At 42.3% G+C, this 22,658-nt stretch overlaps 1 protein-coding gene across 1 annotated transcript in view; it reads right to left on the bottom strand.

Annotated features, from left to right (window-relative positions):
• Positions 1 to 213: 213 nt before the first annotated feature.
• The window catches only part of CNOT6L (CCR4-NOT transcription complex subunit 6 like), a 221,092-nt gene continuing 198,647 nt past the window's right edge, over positions 214 to 22,658 (bottom strand). The window contains exons 9-12 of the mRNA XM_030192478.1: positions 18,173 to 18,324; positions 15,733 to 15,960; positions 1,881 to 2,080; positions 214 to 621 (exon numbers count right to left, since the gene is read on the bottom strand). Coding sequence (XP_030048338.1) covers positions 409 to 621; positions 1,881 to 2,080; positions 15,733 to 15,960; positions 18,173 to 18,324 — 793 coding nt within the window. The 3' untranslated portion in view covers positions 214 to 408. The remainder of the gene's footprint in view (positions 622 to 1,880; positions 2,081 to 15,732; positions 15,961 to 18,172; positions 18,325 to 22,658) is intronic.

Raw genomic sequence — 22,658 nt, forward strand, 5'->3', positions numbered from 1 at the left:
AAAAATATCAGGTTGGCCCAGTTTGAATAGCAGTTGAAAGACAGCCTAAGACATGGTAACACTCAGATCCAAATCACCAACCTGAAAGCTTCCCATTCTAAATGCAGTCTTCCAAACGAAAATAACCCCCCCTTCCCACCCCCAAAAAAAGGACACTCAAGTTTAAAAAAAAAAAAAAAGTAGGCCAAAATTAAAAACCTGGATACTGAATATTACTTTGGTTCCAGCCCTAGTGCCAAAAGATACCATTATGCACCAAAAAGTGCAAATTCTCACAGCAAACACGTAATGGAAGGAGCCTTGAAGAAGCAGCATACAGCTGGCCATACTTCACTCCTACATACTTTGATTTTACAAGTGTACAGGTCCATAAAATGAGTTCCCAGCCCCGCAGGGCAGGGGGCTCCACTACCTCCTGCTGGGCATGTGCACGCCATTGACAAGAGGCAAGAGTAGAGGATGGAGTTCTAGCTGCGCTAATAGTGAGAAGTGGTCAGAAGGGACGTGAGGGTGAGGGCACCCGGTGATGTTGTTCTCCGCCACCCACTGTGGATCTAAAGGCCCCAGGACGCCAAGCACATTCATGTGAGTCTTGGAATAGAAAATGTAGTCAATCACACCCTAGAAATAGGAGAGAAAAAAAAAAAAAGAGCAAGCTTGTTAAGAATGGAACAGAGAAAGTGCTAATTGCCTAGTCTACTACTAGCATTAAACAAAACTTACAATTACTGCATCTTTAGTTTGCTACTGTTGAGGCCTAATGATAAATACAGGATTTATAAAACACTATAAAAGGTAAATGGAAAGTATGACCTGATGCATGCACACATACATACTATAAAGATTCAGACTTAGCTCTACTGGAAACGGTCATCTGTTACATGACAGGTAACAATGCTTTGGAGTGTCATGCAAGTCAGCACAAGTAAATGTACAAAGAATTGTGTATTTCTCAAGTGAAATTAGGATTAAATGTCAAATAAATGGTTTAAAAACCCTCACAGAAATACTATAAAAGCCACTGTTGCTGACTGAGGGCTTTTCCCAGAGCCCCAACCATGACGGCTTGATAAAAAGCATATTATTAGCCCTTACTGTGGTAATTCCCATCCCCCAAAGAGAAAACAAATCCCTGATTAACAACTGAGCATAACTGCCAAAGACTCAATTTTAATGCTATTACATTAAATGATAAATAAGAAAGGGAACGATTTCTACAGCACATTGCAAGGGTGATCCCCCACTGATATCCTAAGGGTTTTTCTTTTATTCCACTTTAAAATTGAACAGTTATCTCAAGCTTGCAAAAGCCACTCTTCAGCCCTTGAGGTTGGATTTTGATCCCGTGGATTATAATATACAACACAGTTCTACTCTGTTACCACAGATCTCAAATACAAGTGGTAAATGACTTTTGCCCTCCCAAAACTGTCATCACTGGATAGTGTGCAAATACGGGCACATCATTAATAGTGCAGAGTGGCAAGCACGCATGCACCACAAACTTGACGAGGAACATCTCAAAATCCTTGTTTTTCAACTACATGGGCAGCACACATTTTGGGGTGTACCAACATAAAGAATCACTCTACACCTCCACCCTCCAGTTCTCCAACAACTTTATGATTGCAAGTGAACCCCATTTTTTGGGCAGGACTAGACCATTTTTACCCATGCTAATTTCTGGTTGCGGACTACTGACCTGTGGATTTTAGAAATACACTTGGTTTAAGCCATCCATTGGTAAAGAGCAGCTGCTATAAACAGGTATGAACGCTGATATACCGTCAGGCAGAAATCAGCACTAGCACAAGCATGAAGAAAGACTTTACTGCTCTGCAGCCCTATAGAGGGGAAAGTACCTCCAGCTTGCCACCTACTTTGAAATCAAAAGTGTAGTTGGTGTAAGGCATCACGTTGTTTTCATAGGCGCTCTTCAACTGAAAGCCATGCGTTATTCGGCCATCTGATCCACCCTTCCCATTGCAGCTAAAGTTCACAAGACACTCATTATAGCGTAGCTCCTTGAAATCTTTGTGGTTCTCAGTCACGCCTCCATTGCTTAGGTATTCCACAACACCTTTGTATAACAATAAGAAAAGGAAATAACCATTAATAACCCTTGCTCCTAAAAAAAAAAAAAAAAAAACAGCTGGGAAAGCATGCAAAAAATGGTTCATGGAATTTTCCTGCCCCTCTGCATGTGCATGCATGCACACATGTGAACAGCTGAATGGAGTGGCACCCAAACATTTTGTTTGGAAAGAAGAAAAAAATAAACAAGTGTGATGTATCAAATAAGGTACATCACCAAAACCTAGTGTCTAATACACTCACTCAAATACACAAGTGAAGCAAAAAAAATATTCAACCACATTTTAGGCTGATATGAGTAGAAAAAGACTTCAGTGGCTCTCAGGGCTGAAATATAAACTAGCCAGAAAGCTTCACATCAGGCACATCACCAGTTTTAAAAAGAAACTCCCTGCAATCATTTCAGGCAAAAGCTATTTTCTATCTTTTTATCTTTTCCTTCTTCTTAAAAATACTCTTCTTGAATAATTTCTTGAAGTCTTTTTCTCCTCGTATCAGCCTAAAGTGGGGTTGAATATTTTGTTGTTTCACTCACAGTTTGTGCTTTACTTGTCAAATCAGTATATGCCACTGTCAGATTTCAAAGGATGAATTTTACATTTAACCACACAACTGTCCCACAGGCAACAGGTATTAATTAGCCAGCAATAAACATTAACAACCATTAAAAAAATTGTATGGTTCAGTCAGTAAGGTTCACAGTAGAATTTACAATGGGAGAGGAGCAACTTGAGCTCATATGGAGCTGTGATCTATTAACTCTTGGATCTGATGCTGCTCAGCTTGTACCTAAATGATATGGGGAAGCGCAAGGAAAGGTCTCATATCTTTCTCTCCAGGGTTGGACCTCGATTCCTGGGGGACAGTGGATCATTGAAGACCTTGCAGTGCCCACATCTGGAAAAGGTGCTCTTCTGGGGGGGGGGGGGGGGGGGGTGCAGTGATGGAAGTTTTACACAGTGCAAGAGTGACAAATTCCCATTTTCCCTGAAGTGTGAGAGACCTGAGTAGCCAAGACCCATGAACAAGGTGGGAAACTGTTACATTGGATTAGATTGACAAGGCCCCCAGTTGAGTCATCTGTCCCCCTTACTGCAGCTACTAAATCATCCAGGTGTTGAGGAAGAAGTATTGAATGAAGCTGCTCTGGTATCTGGCAACATTTCTGGAATTATGAGCAGCTGAAAGGAATATTTCATCATTTTGGGTAACAATGGAGTCTAGCAAAGCCATTGCAAGCCAAAAATAGTATGTCATCTTGATTGGATAAAATTGTTGAGTCTTCTAATTTGTTCCAGCATGAAATTCACATCTATAAGGAGGCCTCTGGATCAGCAATTAGCTGTGGACAGGGCATGTTGTTCGGTCCTTGTGAAAGGACAAGGGAGCTGTATACTGTAAAATTGAAATGCTGGAAAATCATAGCTGCCAGCTAAACCTGCAGCTGTTAAAAACTTTCCCAGGTCCCCTTTAACATCACCTATTGAGATGATTAAGAAGAATTTTATGGAAGTCTTTCAAGTTCCTAAAACCAGGCTTTACCCCCTTTGTCATCATTAAAATTTGAACAAATCTTGCAGAACACAGCTGTCAAAATACTGTATCAAGCACAAAAATACAATCATGCCTTTACTAGTTGCCCAGCATTGGCTGCCAAAATATTATACAATTAAATTTAAAAACTCTCAATTGTTTTTTTTTCAGGGGGGGGGGGGGGGGGAGAGGAAGCAAGATGGTGGCTCGAACAGATGTGGCCTCCAGACACTCCACAGGCTCGTTGGCTCTTTGCAATGAGGAAAAGGAAGAGTCTGGTTTGGCCATCTAATCCCTTTGTACTGCAGGCCTGGATGGTGCAACGACTGATAGAATCTTTTGCAGTTAGTGAAAGAAATCTGATTAAAGTGGTGGAAGCCTGGTCTGAGGCTGAAGTGCCAGGGGTGTTAATGCTGGTATCTAGCAAGAGCAAGGTCTCACTGAGCCCTGAAGAGCACCTTCTACCACTGAGGCCTGGAGATACGGTAGCATAATCTCTCCTAATGATGGCAGTCACCAGGTTAGGCAGAAGATTGGTGGATGGGGCGAGGCCTGGTGCAGTTGGGTCATAGTCTATGGGAATGGTAAAACTGGACGTTGGAGGACCTGCTTTGCACTCTGGAAGCTATGCATACTGGGGTGAGCCAACCCAGGACAGATTTGAATGGGGCTCAATGTCAGACCAGGAGAGCAGGTCTGCAGCTACAAGACACTTTGGCTTACACCAGTGTATTGCCAACTAGTCCCTCCACCCCTACTTTAGCTTTTTCTGATGTACCCAGAGCCTCTCAGGAGAGGCATAGGTCCTTTCTGAGGCCCTGATGCTTAAAAATCACCATTAAATACCAAGTGCGTCTATATCCGCAATTAAAATTACCGATTTTGAAACAGCTGTCGATGCTCAAAGGAAATCGCATACAAATGAGATGCACAGAAATTCTGCAATCAGCTCGGTAGGAAAATCACCTAGCACATGTGCAGAACAGTTTCGCAGAAAGCATTGATGTTCTACGCAAGCTCAGGAAAAAAAGAAAGGCGATAACCACGTCACATGGAGTTTCTTTTTTTTCCCCCCACAACAACTTTTTAACACTACTGTGGGACACACACACACATAATATATGCAAATAGCACATTTCACACATATGTGCAGATGTTATTACAAAATGTTCCACAACTTTTTAAAATTACTGCTATGTGTGGGACACACGCAAACAATACACACACATGACATATTTTGCACACACACATGCAGATACTATTAAAAAATGCAAGCAGACTACTCCACCGAGAAATTGCCCTCATGCAATGACAGCTCCAGACCTGCCAGAACGTTTTGAACATTAAAGGTAGGTGCTTCTTGCTGTGCTAATACTAACGAGGATTATCGGTAGCTGATACCATGAACAGTAAAAGCAACGCAGAACCCCTTTGTGTATTAGATGCTGAATAACTATAAGAGGTTTAAAGGTCTGAAACCTTTTTTGAGTAGGTGTATGGAGATTCTTACTAAATATACCATGGAATGTATTTCTTTTCCCTGGCTATGATGTGCATTGTAAGGGTTTGAGGAACTGGGACACATCTGTGTGTGTTCTATCCCCCACCTTTTTGTTTTTTTAAGATACCTTTAGCTATTTATGATTGTTGTAATTCTCTTTTTGCTGTCTCTTCTCATCTCTCTATTTTATTATTTTATCTATCACCAGCTATAGTAATTTTAGATATTCAATCAGTGACAGCACTGTAAATTATGTCTGTTATACTATTACAGTCAACGGCTCTGTTGGCTTGGCCAAAGGCAGTATATAAAGACTTTCATTAAACTCCAGAAGGCAATGAGGTAATGTTTAGTTCAATTTAATACAGGCTTGACATACCGCCCTTCATAGAATATCTGAGCAGTTTACAATAAACGAGTAAAAAAGAAAGGAACTCCATCAAACTCAAAAACAAAGGCAAGGCAAGAGAAAAAGCAATCCAGGACCGCAGGTTTGGCATCACCGTGCAGGAGTCAAACTAGGAAAGGCCAAAGTAAAGAAATGAGCCTTCAGGATCGCCAAAAAAGCGGGAATAGAACTGCTCAGCATGAAGAGCAGGAGGAAGGGTATTCCAAAGCGAAGAGGCAAGAAAGAAAAAAGCCGAATGTCTGGTGGACTCAAGGTGAGAGGAGAGGGCTGGAGGGAGGGAAAGGCAATAGGTGAGGGCTGAGTGCGGGTTGGGGTATAAAGAGACAAGAAGACAGACAAATACAGGGGAAAGCCCGAGTACAAGGCTTTATGGGTAAGAGTGAGAAGCTTAAACTGTATGCAAACAAACTAAAACAGGAAGCCAGTGATGATGAACCAGCAAGGGTGATACATGATCAAACTTGCAGGCATGAGCATGTAACCAGATGGCGATGTTCTGAACCATCTGAAGGGTTCTAGGTCAGTTCCCACCCACCAATTTCCACCTGGATAGTTCCCACCACACTAGGGAGGACAATTCCCACCCAAAACTAAAAATAAATAAAAATACAAAACACATTAGGACAATTAATCTCCTTCCCCATCCAGAGCATTTAGGGGAGGCAACGCCCCCCCCCCCCCCAACATCAACTTTTTCACATCCCTTTACCCTTCCACACATGCAGTTCATGGGGGGGGGGGGGCAATGCCCCCCCACACCTCCCTCTAACTGTACCCTGCCTACAACAAAACTAAAAAAAAAAAAAGATTTTAAATGCTCCTAAATAAGTAAATAAATAGATAGAAAGCTGCACAAACGATTCCTGGGATCTTTCCGATACTTCCTCTGTGTACATCCATATGCTGGCGCTGCACAAACGATCCTCGCAGTGCCACAACCCCAGGACTTTCCCGATACTTCCTTTGGGTACATCCATATGCTGGCGCAGCACAAACGATCCTCACAGCACCACAAACCTGCTGCCTTCCCACTTTCTCAACCTCCTGTAACCATTCAAAAAAAAGCAGTGCCTCACACTCACACAGCACGACATGACACACTGCCATGGCTCATGGGGAAGAAAGTCACCAAAAGCAGAATGAAAAGAAAAGATTAATAAAAAAAGGATAACATAAGCGGTAAATGAGCAGGTGTAAAAAGTTCTGGGTGGGAATTGTCCGGGGGGGGAATTGGTGGGTGGAAATTGGCCGATGGGACTGTCCGGATGGGAACTCGCTTGAGAGGGACTTAAGAAAGACCAAAATAGACAACATTATAATAGTCTATATGGGAGAGAACCAGTGAACAGAGAAGCGAGGCACATGAGAAATCATCCAATATTTCTGCTGCTGTATTTGTGCTGTAATGATTTCAGATTATTTGTGAGTGGTTTGTGTTCTGTATTTTATATTACGTATGTTCAGCTTTACCCACCTTGGATAAAGGAAGGTTATAAACAACATCCAGGTACAGACACAGCGAGCAAATGAAGTGAACAAAAGGAAGCCTTCCCAACAGAAGAAATATGCACAGTGAAGGACAACAGAGTCAAGGGTCACCCCCGGGTATTTCATGGACTGTACAAGCTGGTCCGGGACGTTATGCAAAGAGGGGGTGATAGCGGGGGGGGGGGGGGACACAGGCGCGTGATTCGAGAACCAGACAGCAACAGTTTTTGAAGGATTCAAAACCAGGCGATTAGAAGTTAACCAGGCATCAATTTTATCAAGGGAGGACTGAAGGCCCAAAGGTCAAAGCAAGAGGGACTTTGAGGGAAAGCCAATAAAAGATTGTCCATGTAGATGTAAAATTTAACTGCAGTAGAATAGATGAGTGATGTCAAAGGGTTCAGAAAAATATTGAAGGGGGGAGCTGAACAGCAAAAGAACAGTTCTGGAAGTAACGAAGAACAATGAGCTATGTTATCTGCAGATAGCTTAGACAGGACATTTTTTGGAGCACTCTCAACTTGTTACAATCATAAAAATTGCATGAAGTGTAATATTTGCTCTGGAGCTGGACAAGAACTGGATACTGAGACTATTTTCATTATTTAAAAGACTTTTTTCCTGGGGAGGGGGTCAAATTTCCTGATTATTCAAGGTGAAGTACAAGGCCAAGTGCTCCCAGGTATTGGCTGTTGATATGACTTTTTTTTTAACTGTCTCCCTGTAGATGCCAAGTTACATTTGAGAGTAACAATTATATTTTCTTTGACCCAGAACAGATACAAAGATTTCTTGATGCTAAAACAGTCCCGGCAACTCTGTCTATATCAGAGCTTCCCAAAATGTCAATTAGAACTCCAAATGGAGTCACAAAACTCATGTTTGGGGTTGGGACCTGGGTGAGCTCTCCATAAGTACATCATTATTCACCTTCATAAGGAGTGTGTGTGGGGGGGGGGGGGGGGTCAAACAATTTTATTTGGCTGCAACCAAGAGGTTATGGCCACAAAGAGATGAGCACTGATCTACACTGATCCTCTTGAACTGTTATAAGCTTGCCTGTTTATTCTCTTCAGAATTGTTCAGTCTTTCATATAATTTTCCAGTTTTTTTTCCATGAGGTCTCATACCTATTGGGTTTGATATTTTTTTTCCCGTTTGTAGTTATTTTGCCTTGTTGCTTGAATTCTTTTTGGTCTATATGGTTTACCTGTGTTTCATGTTCCCTTTTGGAACAAGAAAGTGAATGTGATGCAATAAAATGGAAAGGAAAACTAATTTACAACAAAGAAAATGGAATACACAACTGAGTCAGTAAAATGAACTCCACTGGGGATGAGATATAGCAAATCCTGGGAGGGGTGGGGGATGGATTGCATGACAGGAACAGTGTGCTCATGGAATTATTTTCAAATCGCTCTCTGCATAACTGCACCTGTGCCTCACTATATGTATGTAATGGAGTACAAGAGAGAGAAGAGGCAATGTAAAAACAGCAGTTCCCTATCTGCTGTGTTTCATGGTAAAGTTTCTATGCTGCAGAAGCTGAACTGCTTTTCCCACAGAAATGCACTGGACCATTTTGGGACTTGAGGGGAGTAGATTATTTCTCTGGAACTCCTGATCTGGCCCATTTTAAAATCAAATTTGGTCCTATTCTGTTAAATTCTCAGAAAGTTATTTTGACCCTAAACATACAAACAGTGCTACATCTTTGGTTATGACTTTTGCACTGAACTTTGCAGAAGATGTAGCAAACATTAAAGAGCAAAATGATGCTTAAGTCCTGGATGCATCTCCTTTTGGAACAGCAAACTAAGACATTTGAGCTCAGAATATAAAGATATAAGATCAAATAATTGCCTGGCTGAGTCAGACCAAACATCTATTGAACCCAGCTTCCTGTCGAACAGGGCTAATCCAGGTCACAAATACCCAACAGATTCTTATCCTCTTTACTAAAACTTTTTGAAATGTCTTGACCACATTTTCTAGCAACAAGCCTGACTGATAATTTTCCAGTTTGTTTTAAATGTGCTGCCCATTTAGTTTCACGGAGTGTCTTCTAATCTTGGTCTATTAGAAAGCATAGAGAATTGTCCCCTGTTTATTGTGGCTGTTGCAGTAATACACAATAGGGATATTTTACTAAGCCGCAGTAGTGATCTTAGCTGACAGTAGAAATCAGCTGGTGGCAAATGCCAAGACGCTCACAGAAATATAATGAGCATCTTGGCGTTCACCACCAGCTTTCTACCGCGGACTAAAAACGCTACCGCAGCTTAGTAAAAGACCCCCAGTCAGGTATCACAGAGTTCAATGACTTCTATGGGAAGAGTTGAGCTTTTGCATGTTTATTGCTTCCCCATTTCCAGTAAAGTGACAAAGAAGACAAAAGTCACTCCGACACACACTTTAAGTGGCCAATTTCAATTTTATTCAGTCCAGCTATATGGCCCATAATGGAGACATGACTGCTTCTTAACAGTGTAGACCAGAGTTTGGCAACTGCAGCCTTCTAAAGCCACAAGCCAAACAGGTCTTCATGACACTAAACTATGTGTTTTCTAGAAGGGATCTGTGTGAGGACAAAACTGGAGCATGATTGATGTTTGGACCCTTGCAGACCTGAGATTCCTATCCAAATTACGTATTAAGGGCCAAAAAACCTTGCAATTAATAACAGCACAAGTTTCACAGAATGTTGTGTGAGGTTTAGACTGGATGTTTCTTTGTGCATACCACGTAACAACTTGGCTTCGTTACGTCTGTCAATACAGACATTTAAATATCAATTCATCTGTGTCCAGATGGAAAACGTTGGAACCAAGGAGACCACTGAGATAGCAATGCTCACTGCAGAAGATGCATACGAGCCCTGGCCAAAAGAGCCAACTCCAATGTGGCCATCATGGAGCCCAGGAGCTAAAGCAATCCCATACTGGCAGGACTTTCCAAGCCAAAAGGCTTCTAGCTGCAATGTGACTATTCTCTCTTGAGTTATAAAGACCTGATCTAGGCAAGTGTCAAAACAGACCCCTAGATACTAAAGAGATTAGGAAGGAGCACAACTTCTTTTCCTGTAATTCACTCAGTCTAGTGCTCCAGAAACTCTGCAACCATGAACATCATAGAGTGTGCCTCCTACCACATTCTTAGTTCAGATCTGCCAATTGTCCATAAAGGGATGGATGAGAAACCTCTCTCTGTGCAAGGTGGCTGCCACAGTAACCATCACCTTGAAAAGCGAGGGACTTTTCTATGAGGAACTGTATCAAAGGCTCTGCTGAAATCCAAGTATTTATATTTATAAATGATATGGAAATCGGAACGACAAGTGAAGTGATTAAATTTGCAGATGACACAAAACTATTCAAGGTAGTTAAAACACATGTGAAACATTGCAGGAAGACCTTAGAAATTGTAAGACTGGGCATCCAAATGGCAGATGAAATTTAATGTGGACAAATGCAAGGTGATGCACATTGGGAAGAATAATCTGAATCACAGCTACCTGATGCCAGGGTCCACCTTGGTGGTCAGCAACCAAAAAAAAGATCTAGGTGTTGTTGTAGATAATACGCTAAAATCTTCTGCTCAGTTTGCAGCGGCGGCCCAAAAAGCAAACAGGAAGCTAGAAATTATTAGGAAAGGGATGGTGAATAAGACCAAAAATACTATGCCTCTGAATCGCTCCATGGTGCAAACACACCTTGACTATTGCATTCTGTTCTGGTCGATATAACTCAAAAAAAGATACAGCGGAATTAAAAAAGGTTCAAAGAAGAGAGACCAAAATGATAAAGGGGATAGAACTCCTCTCGTATGAGGAAAAGCTAAAAATGTTAGGGCTCTTCAGCTTGGAAAAGAGACAGATGAGTGGAGATATGATTAAGGTCTACAAAATCCTGAGTGGTGTAGAACGAGTAGAAATCAATTTTTTTACTTGTTCCAAAAGTACAAAGACTAGGGGCCACTGAAGGAAGTTACATGGAAATACTTTTAAAACAAATAGGAAGAAATATTTTTTCATTCACGAATAGTTAAGCTCTGGAACTCTGTCGGAGGATATGGTAACAGCAGTTAGTGCATATGGGTTTAAAAAAGGTTTGGACAAGTTCCTGGAGAAAAAGTCCATAGTCTGCTATTGAAACAGACATGGGGAAGCAACTGCTTGCCCTGGGATTTGTAGCATGGAATGTTGCCACGATTTGGTTTTTTGCCAGGTACTTGTGACCTGGCTTGGCTACTGTTGGAAACAGGATACTGGGCTAGATGAACCATTGGTCTGACCCAGTATGGCTACTCTTATGTTCTAAGTAGATTGCATCTAGCAAATATCCTTCATCCAGTTCTTAGGTTACCCAGTCAAAGAAGTCAATAAGATTTGCTTGGCAAATTTTTCCTTTGGTAAAGCCATGTTGCCTCGGATCCTGTAACCCACTGGCTTCTAGAAAGTTAACTATCCTTTCCAGAAGCCAACAGGTTACAGGAAAATTCTGCCAAAAGAATCTTAACGTCTTCGACTGGGTGACTAAAGAACTGGATGCAGGACATGCGCAAGTTGTAACCTACTTGTATTTCAGCAAAGCCTTTGATACGGTCCCTCACATGGGTTGACCTAGGTTTAACCATTAGTAGGATTAAGAATTATATTAGAGACATCAAGTTATCCAAGATATGTAATAGGATATGAGATTTTATATGTCAATTATCACAGTGATGGTAATAAATAATGAATATGTTTACAGCCTTAAACAAAGTTGTTTTCTTCAAGATAAACCTGTTACCATTATATACTACCAAATAGGAGGGGAGAGATTGGTGAGCTTGGCTCAGGAGAGGGACCTTGGGGTGATGGTGTCTGAGGATCTGAAGGTGAAGAAACAATGCGACAAGGCGGTGGCCGCAGCCAGAAGGATGCTAGGCTGCATAGAGAGGGGCATAACCAGTAGAAGAAATGAGGTGTTGATGCCCCTCTACAAATTGTTGGTGAGTTGAGTATTGTTTTCAGTTTTGGAGGCCGTATCTTACTAAGGATGAAAAAAGTCTTAAAGCGGTTCAAAGTAAAGTGATGAAAATGGTATGGGATTTGCACTGCAAGACGTATGAGGTGAGACTTACTGACCTGAACATGTATACCCTGGAGGAAAGGAGAAACAGGGGTGATATGACACAGATATTCAAATATTTGCCACAAACAAACCTTTTCCAGAGATAGGAAGGTGCTAGAACCAGAGGACATGAATTGAGGTCGAAAGGGAGCAGACTCAGGCATAATGTCAGGAAGTATTTTTTCATAGAGAGGGTGGTAAGTACCTGGAATGCCCTCCCGCAGGAGATGGTGGAGATGAAAACAGTAACGAAATTTAAAAATGCATGGCATAAACACAAAGGAACCCTGTTTAGAAGGAATGGATCCAAACAAGCTTAGAAGATTAGGAAGCAACACCGGTAAATTACCCCCCTCCAAGACTGAGTGACGTGAAGGAGCCATCCCCTCTGATGCCAACATCAGGGGACTCAGACATACCAAGTGTACCTCTGCTAAAAGTCTAGCCTTAAGATCTAGGAACCAATGTGGCTCACACAATTTCTTGTCTCTGCAAGCTCCCCCCACTCATGCTGCTTTCTGCACACAGGATACAGAGGCCCGACTACTTGAACTAGCCAGTGCTAAGAACTACACTCTGTCGCACTCTGCTGCAATCAGAACCAGCTTACATTACTCTTAACTACAACACAGCCACAACACGACTGGGTTCACCCCCACTCCCATCACAAGCCAAATCACTACCTTGAAGAGAGGATATGATGTCAGCTTCCTGGATGGATGCCTGATTTTGGGCTCCAGTTCTACCTCCCAAACTAAAGCTTATATGTCTAACCATTGGGAGTTTTGCAGTACGATATTATGCAGACTCGCTTTGCTGATTATTCAGGATGTCTCAGAAAGTGAAATCACTGGATATTAAAGAGACTCTTCATCACTTTCGGCGGACCAAATCAGGGACTGCCTCCACACAGGCCTCGAGGACTGCTTCCCCTGCCAAACTTAAGCTGGATCCTTCCTGCCTATAGTGGCTCAGAAGAAGAGGATATTGAGCCTATGAACTTACAAAGTATTACCCGAGAAGTGCAGCGTTGTTTTAGAGATTTATGCACAGAGTTGAAAGAGATGTGTAGCGAACTTGCATCACGCATTGATACAATGCATAAAGATATGTGTCAGCTGAGGGCTCATTATGAGGACTTGGAGGTGCAAGTGGAAGAACAGGAAGAAGTGGTGTTGGACTTGCACATGAAATACACTGCTTTGGAGTCCCAGTTTGAGGATCTACAATTTAAACTGGATGATATCGAGAACAGGAATTGTCACAATAACTTATGATTTAGAGGAATACCGGAGAATAATAACCAGGAGAATGTGCAGGAGGTGATTCAAACCTTGTGTCAGCCACTACTGGGGCTTGCGGAAATTGAGCTACAACGGGCTCATAGAGCGTTGCGTGCTCCCTTGGACAATAGGCCCCATGATATTGTGGTGTGCTTCTTGAGACATGTGGACAAAAACAAGCTTGCAAAAAGCACGGGCTCTTCCTTCCTTACAGTTTCAAGATGCTTCGGTCACAATTTATCAGGATTTGTCAGCTTTTACTTTGGATAAACGACAGGAATTCAAACCAGTGTTGGCCATCCTTCGGAAGAAACAGATGAACTATCACTGGCTTTTCCCCTTCGCTCTTAGCTTTCCACTTCCAAATGAACCAAATGAAGCTTGGAAGCTACTGCAAGAGGCGGGGATGGCCAAAGCTTCCTCCCCGGGGCCTAATTTGGCCTCCTCAGGGGTGGCTCCCAAGGCTAAATGCTGGACCAGAGTATCCTGTAAAGGAAAACGCCTCCAGCGCCATTCGGACTCTGTCCTGAGCTTCTGTGACTGGTGATAATCTATTGAGGGACCTGAATCTTAATCGATGGTCTGCTTTGTCATTTTGTTTTCCATTCATGGAGCGGGGAACTTTGATTTATCCATTTTTGCTGTTGGATTATACATCAAGGGTTCCAGAATTACAAATCACTAACTTGTCAAGCTGCTTTCCTCAGTTCTTCCCCTCCTGATGTTCTTCAATATTTTTTGTACTCCAATAATTTTGATTGCTCTTTGTAATGACAATCAGAAAGGGGAAAGACTCACAGGGTAATGAATTCAAATATCTCACACACATGCCTCACCTCCAACTGTTTTTAAAGATAACTACATGTGCAGCACTAAGGCCTTTATTTTAGAAGCATTCCCATATCTAACTGGCAGCATTTAAATGTCTGGACAGGCCCAGAGGTTTAAATGTAATTTCACATCAGGGGCCATTCAGGCATGAGAAAGGCAATTACATTTAGATGCCAAGGGGGCACAGGGAGCTTGGGATAACAATACAGACATGTATTCCTTATTTCTCATAGGGAATCAATGTTTACATTGGGAAACCTGAATGTTGAAATTTACACCTGCTTCAAGTGTGCTTAACTGCCTGCTGTAGAACAGCTCTAAAAAGGTTACCAGTCCCCACAATGCCAGCACCCCCCCCCCCCCCCCCATCACATCCCCACCCTGATGCCAGCTTCCCCAACCCTTCCCAACACAACCATATGCCTCCCCTTACACCCTTCCACCAGAGATCTCCAACTGTGGGCATAAGACTGACATTTGCAAACCTCCAGCAGACTCATTGCCTCAAGGCACTCAAAAATGGTCTGGGCTTTTGGCTGAAGGGATGAAGAAAAAGAGGAAGGGGAACCAAAGGGGGGGGGGAGAGGAAGAGGACACCGAGACAAGCAAATGTAGAAGCTGGGCAACTGTTCAAATAGAATACTTGCCTGCAACCAAGGGCTAACCACTCATCCTTATCCACCCCCCACCACTCAATCAAGTCCAAAAGGGAAAAGGATTAGGAACAGCTCACAAAAGAGAGGAACAATTTCACCTCTGTAGCTCAATCAAGAATGGCAGCTCTTACTACTGCCACCCTGGGTACAGCTGATTAGGGGAGACGGCCTGAAAACCACTGGGCTGGAAACCACTCCAACTGTATATCTAAAACAGATCAAGAGAGACTCATTCCTGCTTCAACAGCACAGAATGTGCCACCATCTGCTGGCTACCGAGAATACTTGTGAGACTCCCAGGGACAGCCTCTTATAGGTAGTGATGTCATCACTGCACAGCTGTGCTCTGTCTCCATCTGCCAGCAGAGGTGCATAAACCCATTCATCTGAACTTGTCTAGCACGATAAATGTCCTTATAGTACTACTACTATTAAATATTTCTATTATACCACAAGGAGTAAAGAGTATGTTAGACACCTAGAAAAGAAAGTCCCTGCTTAGTTTAGCTAGCAGTTTAGTCGACAGGATACTGAGTATTAGCCAGGTAACCAGGCATTTACAAAATGGAAAACACTTTTGAAAATTACTTTCAATATTTAAGAGTCTATTTTGGTTGGTTATAAGTGGCACAACCTTCACGAAGTAGGCCAGGAAGTTGCAGTTCCTCCAAATAAGAATATAATGAGAAAAATAAAGATTATGAGAAGATTACTGAAGGGAGAAAGGAATTCTCAGAAGCCTGCAAGGAGAATCTGTTGTTTCAGATGTTCATGCTGAAACTGTCAGGACTTCAATCAAGCTGGAGGAAATGTTTCTCCCTACCTGAATCTGGCAGCGAGTTGAGATCTGCACATAGCACCAAGGGGATAGAATTAGGGTCCATTGTAGGGCTCCCAGGTCTGCCAGTACATTTACCAATGATGCTTTTCAGTTCTGACACAAACATCATGGTCTGGATGAGTTTTACATCAGAATACTCAGGATCCCAATGCATGTGGGCATTTGCTACTAGCAGAAGTTGTTTGTCAACTGTCTGAAGGGTCTTCATACCTAAGTTTTAAAAACATAAATAAATATTATAAATAAGTATTTTAGCATGCTAGGATATTTAAGTTACAGGCTTTTAAAATAGAAATTTATCAGATCTAACCTTTTATTTTCAAATCAACAATATCAAAAACATGCAATGCAGATGACAGAAGGGGGTGCAAAAAAAATCTTTATCCTAAAATTATGTTCATATCTGAAAGCATTCTCTTTACATTTTTTATATTTCTAGGCAATAACCAGCTCTGCAACAAGATAGTGTTGCTTAATCATGAAGAGCATGTCATAACCCAAAAGCATGCTTATAACCTTGCAGATCAAGGTTAAGCCAACACACTCACCCACCCCAAAGAGAAAGTAATGTTATCTGGAATTTTGGTGGTGGTGGTTGGAGGGGGCACTAGGGAGCATCTAGAAAGCCATCTCCAAAAACTGATATCTGGATTCAGTTAGAACTTCAACTTCTTTCCCACCGGGGGGGGGGGGGGGGGGGGGGGGAAGTAAGAACGAGGAAAAACTTTTGTTTTGAGGCTATACAGTGGGGGAAATAAGTATTTGATCCCTTGCTGATTTTGTAAGTTTGCCCACTGACAAAGACATGAGCAGCCCATAATTGAAGGGTAGGTTATTGGTAACAGTGAGAGATAGCACATCACAAATTAAATCCGGAAAATCACATTGTGGAAAGTATATGAATTTATTTGCATTCTGCAGAGGGAAATAAGTATTTAATCCCTCTGGCAAACAAGACCTAATACTTGGTGGCAAAACCCTTGTTGGCAAGCACAGCGGTCAGACGTCTTCTGTAGTTGATGATGAGGTTTGCACACATGTCAGGAGGAATTTTGGTCCACTCCTCTTTGCAGATCATCTCTAAATCATTAAGAGTTCTGGGCTGTCGCTTGGCAACTCGCAGCTTCAGCTCCCTCCATAAGTTTTCAATTGGATTAAGGTCTGGTGACTGGCTAGGCCACTCCATGACCCTAATGTGCTTCTTCCTGAGCCACTCCTTTGTTGCCTTGGCTGTATGTTTTGGGTCATTGTCGTGCTGGAAGACCCAGCCACGACCCATTTTTAAGGCCCTGGCGGAGGGAAGGAGGTTGTCACTCAGAATTGTACGGTACATGGCCCCATCCATTCTCCCATTGATGCGGTGAAGTAGTCCTGTGCCCTTAGCAGAGAAACACCCCCAAAACATAACATTTCCACCTCCATGCTTGACAGTGGGGACGGTGTTCTTTGGGTCATAGGCAGCATTTCTCTTCCTCCAAACACGGCGAGTTGAGTTCATGCCAAACAGCTCAATTTTTGTCTCATCTGACCACAGCACCTTCTCCCAATCACTCTCGGCATCATCCAGGTGTTCACTGGCAAACTTCAGACGGGCCGTCACATGTGCCTTCCGGAGCAGGGGGACCTTGCGGGCACTGCAGGATTGCAATCTGTTATGTCGTAATGTGTTACCAATGGTTTTCGTGGTGACAGTGGTCCCAGCTGCCTTGAGATCATTGACAAGTTCCCCCCTTGTAGTTGTAGGCTGATTTCTAACCTTCCTCATGATCAAGGATACCCCACGAGGTGAGATTTTGCGTGGAGCCCCAGATCTTTGTCGATTGACAGTCATTTTGTACTTCTTCCATTTTCTTACTATGGCACCAACAGTTGTCTCCTTCTCGCCCAGCGTCTTACTGATGGTTTTGTAGCCCATTCCAGCCTTGTGCAGGTGTATGATCTTGTCCCTGACATCCTTAGACAGCTTCTTGCTCTTGGCCATTTTGTAGAGGTTAGAGTCTGACTGATTCACTGAGTCTGTGGACAGGTGTCTTTCATACAGGTGACCATTGCCGACAGCTGTCTGTCATGCAGGTAATGAGTTGATTTGGAGAATCTACCTGGTCTGTAGGGGCCAGATCTCTTACTGGTTGGTGGGGGATCAAATACTTATTTCCCTCTGCAGAATGCAAATAAATTCATATACTTTCCACAATGTGATTTTCCGGATTTAATTTGTGATGTGCTATCTCTCACTGTTACCAATAACCTACCCTTCAATTATGGGCTGCTCATGTCTTTGTCAGTGGGCAAACTTACAAAATCAGCAAGGGATCAAATACTTATTTCCCCCACTGTATATATATATATATATATATATATATATATATATATTTTTTTTTTTTTTAATAAAGTGATACTTTGAACACTTGACAGCACCGACCTCCTCCAAACAGTTCCTTCTGGGCCTCTAACAATACAGCAACACCAATGTTATCCTTGGTCATCACTCTATTTAACATGGCTTCTGATCCTTCTGAGTTTGCCATTGCCACCTGGTTGAATTCCACAGTATGTTTCTGCACCAAAGTAAATCTACAGCAAAAAGAAAAAGAAAGCAAGGTAACGAACTATAACCTGAACAAGAAATATAAGAAAGGCACGCAATAAGACAGGTTCCCCATACATTTATTTATTTCTGCATCTGAACCCTGCATTTTCCAATCAGGTTGTCAGTTCAATGTGGCTTACAGTTTAGTACAGTTAGACACAGTGGTGTGCTGGAGCAGGGTCTCTCAGGCTCGCAAGAGCCGGTTGTTAAGTTTTTAAGAATTTTGGGAGCCGGTTGTTAAAGTAAGGCCCTCCATGGCTACTTTAATAACTGGTTCCCAAAATGTGGGCTTGGGCCCCCTGCTGAATTATCTTTTACTTTGCTGGTGGGGATGCTGAGCCCTGCCAGCCAAGTAAATAGAATATTGCTGCTCCCCGCTCCTTGTTTCCAGCTCTGGGAAGCAGGCTGGGACTTGTCGAGCATGTGAAAGAAGTTCCAGCATGCTGCTCAGAGCAAGACGTTGGGAGTGGTGGAAGTCCATTTATTAGCTGCCAGCAAAGGTATGCCTAGCGTGCCCGCAAGAAGGAAGGGAGGAGAGAGAGGCAAGTGTTGCACCCCCCCCAGCCACCCCTGGCTCTTCCAACTGCAGAGCTGGCTACGTCCGGAGAAAGAGCCTGCTGTTAAAAATTTACCAGCACACCCCTGGTTAGACATGTAGCATTACCAATGTGGTTTATAGTTTGGTATAGTTAGACATGTAATATTATCATTAGTAGTTGGAACATGTCATTATTTGTTTTTCTAACTGGTGGTCGGGTTCCGAGGTATGATACATTGTTGATTAGCCTGTGTGGTATGTTCTAAGAAAGATTGTCTGAAGAAATGGGCTTTCAGGTGTTTTTGGAAAGTTACGTAAATCAGCCGGGCATTTTAGAATTTTCGGTATTGTGTTCTAGATTTTGGGACATATGTATGTGAAACTGGTTGAGTATGCAGATTTGTATTTCAGGCTTGACAGCTGGGGAAGTGTAGTATGGAGGTACATAACTATTGCCACACTGGGACAGACCAAAGGTCCTTCAAGCCCAGCATTTTGTTTCCAACAGTGGCCAATCCAGGTCACAAATACCTGGCAAGATCCCAAAAAAGTTCAATACATTTTATGCTGCTTATCCCAGAAATAAGCAGTGGATTTTCCCCAAGTCAATTTAATACTGGTCTATGGACTTTTCCTTTAGGAAGCCGTCCAAACCTTTTTTTTAAACCCGCTAAGCTAACCACCTTTACCACATTCTCTGGCAACGAATTCTAGAGTTTAATTACATGTTGAGTGAAGAAAAAATTTTTCCAATTCGTATTAATTTACTACTTTGTAGCTTCATCGCATGCCCCCTAGTCCTAGTATTTTTTGAAAGAGTAAACAAACGATTCACATCTACCCATTCCACTCCACTCATTATTTTATAGACCTCTATCATATCTCCCCTCCCCCGTCTTTTCTCGAAGCTGAACAGCCCTAGCAGCTTCAGCCTTTCCACATAGGGAAGTCATCCCATTCTTTTTATTATTTTCGTCGCCCTTCTCTGTACCTTTTTTTTTAATTCCACTATATTTTTTTTGAGATACGGTGACCAGAATTGAACACAATATTCGAGGTGCGGTCGCACCATGGACCGATACAAAGGCATTATAACGTTCACACTTTTGTTTTCCATTCCTTTCCTAATAATACCTAACATTCTATTTGCTTTCTTAGCCACCGCAGCACACTGAGCAGAGAGTTTCAACGTATCATCAACGCCGCCGCCAAGATCCCTTTCTTGGTCGGTGACTTCTAAAGTGGAACCTTGCATTAAGTAGCTATAGTTTGGGTTCCTCTTTCCCACATGCATTACTTTGCACTTGCTCACATTAAACATCATCTGCCATTTAGACGCCCAGTCGCCCAGTCTTGTGAGGTCCTCTTGTAATTTTTCACAATCCTCTTGTGATTTAACAACTTTGATAACTATGTGTCATCAGCAAATTTAATTACCTCACTAGTTACTCCCATTTCTAGATCATTTCTAAATATGTTAAAAAGCAGCAGTCCCAGCAAAGACCTCTGGGGAACCACACATTCTACCCTTCTCCATTAAGAATAACTGACCATTTAATCCTACTCTCTGTTTTCTATCCTTTAACCAGTTCTTAAGGACACTACCTCCTATCCCATGACTTTCCAATTTCTTCTGGAGTCTTTCATGAGGTACTTTGTCAAACGCCTTTTGAAAATCCAGATATACAATATCAACCGACTCGCCTTTATCCACGTTTGTTCACCCCTTCAAAGAAATGGAATAGATTGGTGAGGCAAGAGCTCCCTTCACTAAATCCATGTTGGCTTTGTCTCATTAATCCATGCTTTTGAATATGCTCTGTAATTTTGTTCTTTCTAATAGTCTCTACCATTTTGCCCTGCACCAACGTCAGGCTCACCGGTCTATAATTTCCGGCTCTTGTGCCTGGGTAATTCTATTAGGTTTGTCATGTATGTAGGTACAAGGCTTAAAATTATCCTATAAGCCACAGAGCAAATCTTGAAGGATATACGTGCTTTGATGGGTTGCTAGTGAAGTTTGAGGAGCGATGGTCTTGCGATTTCAAATCTATTTGTTCCAAATATTAGTCTTGAAGCTGTATATTGTGCTGTTTGCAGTTTCTTTAGTAGTAGTTCCTTGTATCCAGCATAAATTCCATTGGAATAGACTGCATGGTTTAGGACCGTGGATTGGACTAGCGTGCGGAATACATCTCTCAGGAAGTAGTTTTTTTATGCATTTCAGTTTCCACATTATGTGGAACATTTTCTTAGTTATGTTTGAGATTTGCTTGTCGAAGGATAAATTGCAGTTGATGAAAACTCCTAGGATTTGTAGAGTGTCAGATATTGGGAGGGAAGTTCCCATGGCGTCAATATTTGGGTAGTGATCATTGTTGTGTGGTGATGTGATAATCAGGCAGTGTGTTTTTTCTTTCTTCAGTCTGAGCTTGAACAATGAGGCCCAGGATTCCATTATGTTTAAGCCGATCTCAATCCTAGATGCAATTTCGTGCAGATTCTTGTGGAAGGGGATGTAGATAGACACATTGTCAGCATATATCAGGGGGTTGAAGCCTTCTTTGGATAGTGTTCAGGCTAGGGGGGCCACCATTAGGTTGAATAGAATCAGTGAGAGCGGCGATGTCTGGGGGACTCCACATTTCGCTTTCCATGAGGGGGAGAGAGAGGAGATTGTCTTGACCTGATAAGATCTTGTAGTCAAGAAGCCTAGGAGCCAACTGAGCACCTTCCCTCCAATGCCAATTTTATCAAGGATTCTTTTAAGGATTTGATGGTCAACCATGTCAAATCCACTCGACATGTCAAATTGTAGTAGGTGTACATTTTTTCCTTTTGAGATTTCCTTTTTAAAGTTGGCCAGTAGTGTGATCAACACCGTTTTGGTGCTATGATGGGATCTGAAGCCTGATTGGGAGTCATGTAGTATGGAGAATTTGTTAATGTAGTTGGTTAATTGATTGGCCACTATTCCTTCCATTAGTTTAGTCGTTAAAGGTATGGAAGCCACTGTCCTGTAGGTCGAAGTGTCCTTGATGCTTTTCTTGGTGGTGTTTGGGTTTGGTATGAGCAGTATATTGCCTTTTTTCTTTGGGAAACTGCCTTCCTGGAATATGAAGTTCAGGTGGGAGGTGAGTTGATCTATGAATTGGTCCGGGGCAGCTTTTAGTACGTAGCTGGGACATATATCGAGCACACACAGTAAGTGGTAGAGAATTTCCTTAATGCTTCTGCTACTATCTCCTTTGTGGGTTGTGTAAAGGTGGTGCATGTTCGGTCTACTGGGGCTTCTCCTGATGGGTGATCAAGTTCATCAAGTTAGGGATTCGAAATTTGTGTCATCTTGTTTAAGGTTCCTTCTAAGGTTGAGGATCTTCTCCTCGAAGAATCTGGTGAGGTCATTTGCTGACGAAGCATCTTCATTGGCCGTCGTCAGGGGTTTGGTGTTTATTAGGTTGTTAATGATTTTGTATAATTTCTTAGTGTCTTTGTAGTCTGGGCCTATTTGTTATATATAACATTTTGTTTTAGCCTGTCTGATTTGATCTTGTACCTGTTCCATGCTTCTCTCCATGCGGTTTTGTGTGTTTTATTTTTGTTTTCCCCCCATGCTCGTTCTAGTCTTCTGCAGAGGGTTTTGGCTGCTTTTAGTTCAACGAACCATGGGCCTGGTTTGCGTCTCTGTCCAGTTTTGCTTTCATAGGAGCTATTAATGTCCAGTATGTCAATGCAACTTTCGTCCCATTCTGATAGGAATCCTTCTGTGTTAGTCATTGG

Source organism: Microcaecilia unicolor, chromosome 2, assembly GCF_901765095.1.
Source record: "Microcaecilia unicolor chromosome 2, aMicUni1.1, whole genome shotgun sequence".
NCBI lineage: Eukaryota > Metazoa > Chordata > Amphibia > Gymnophiona > Siphonopidae > Microcaecilia > Microcaecilia unicolor.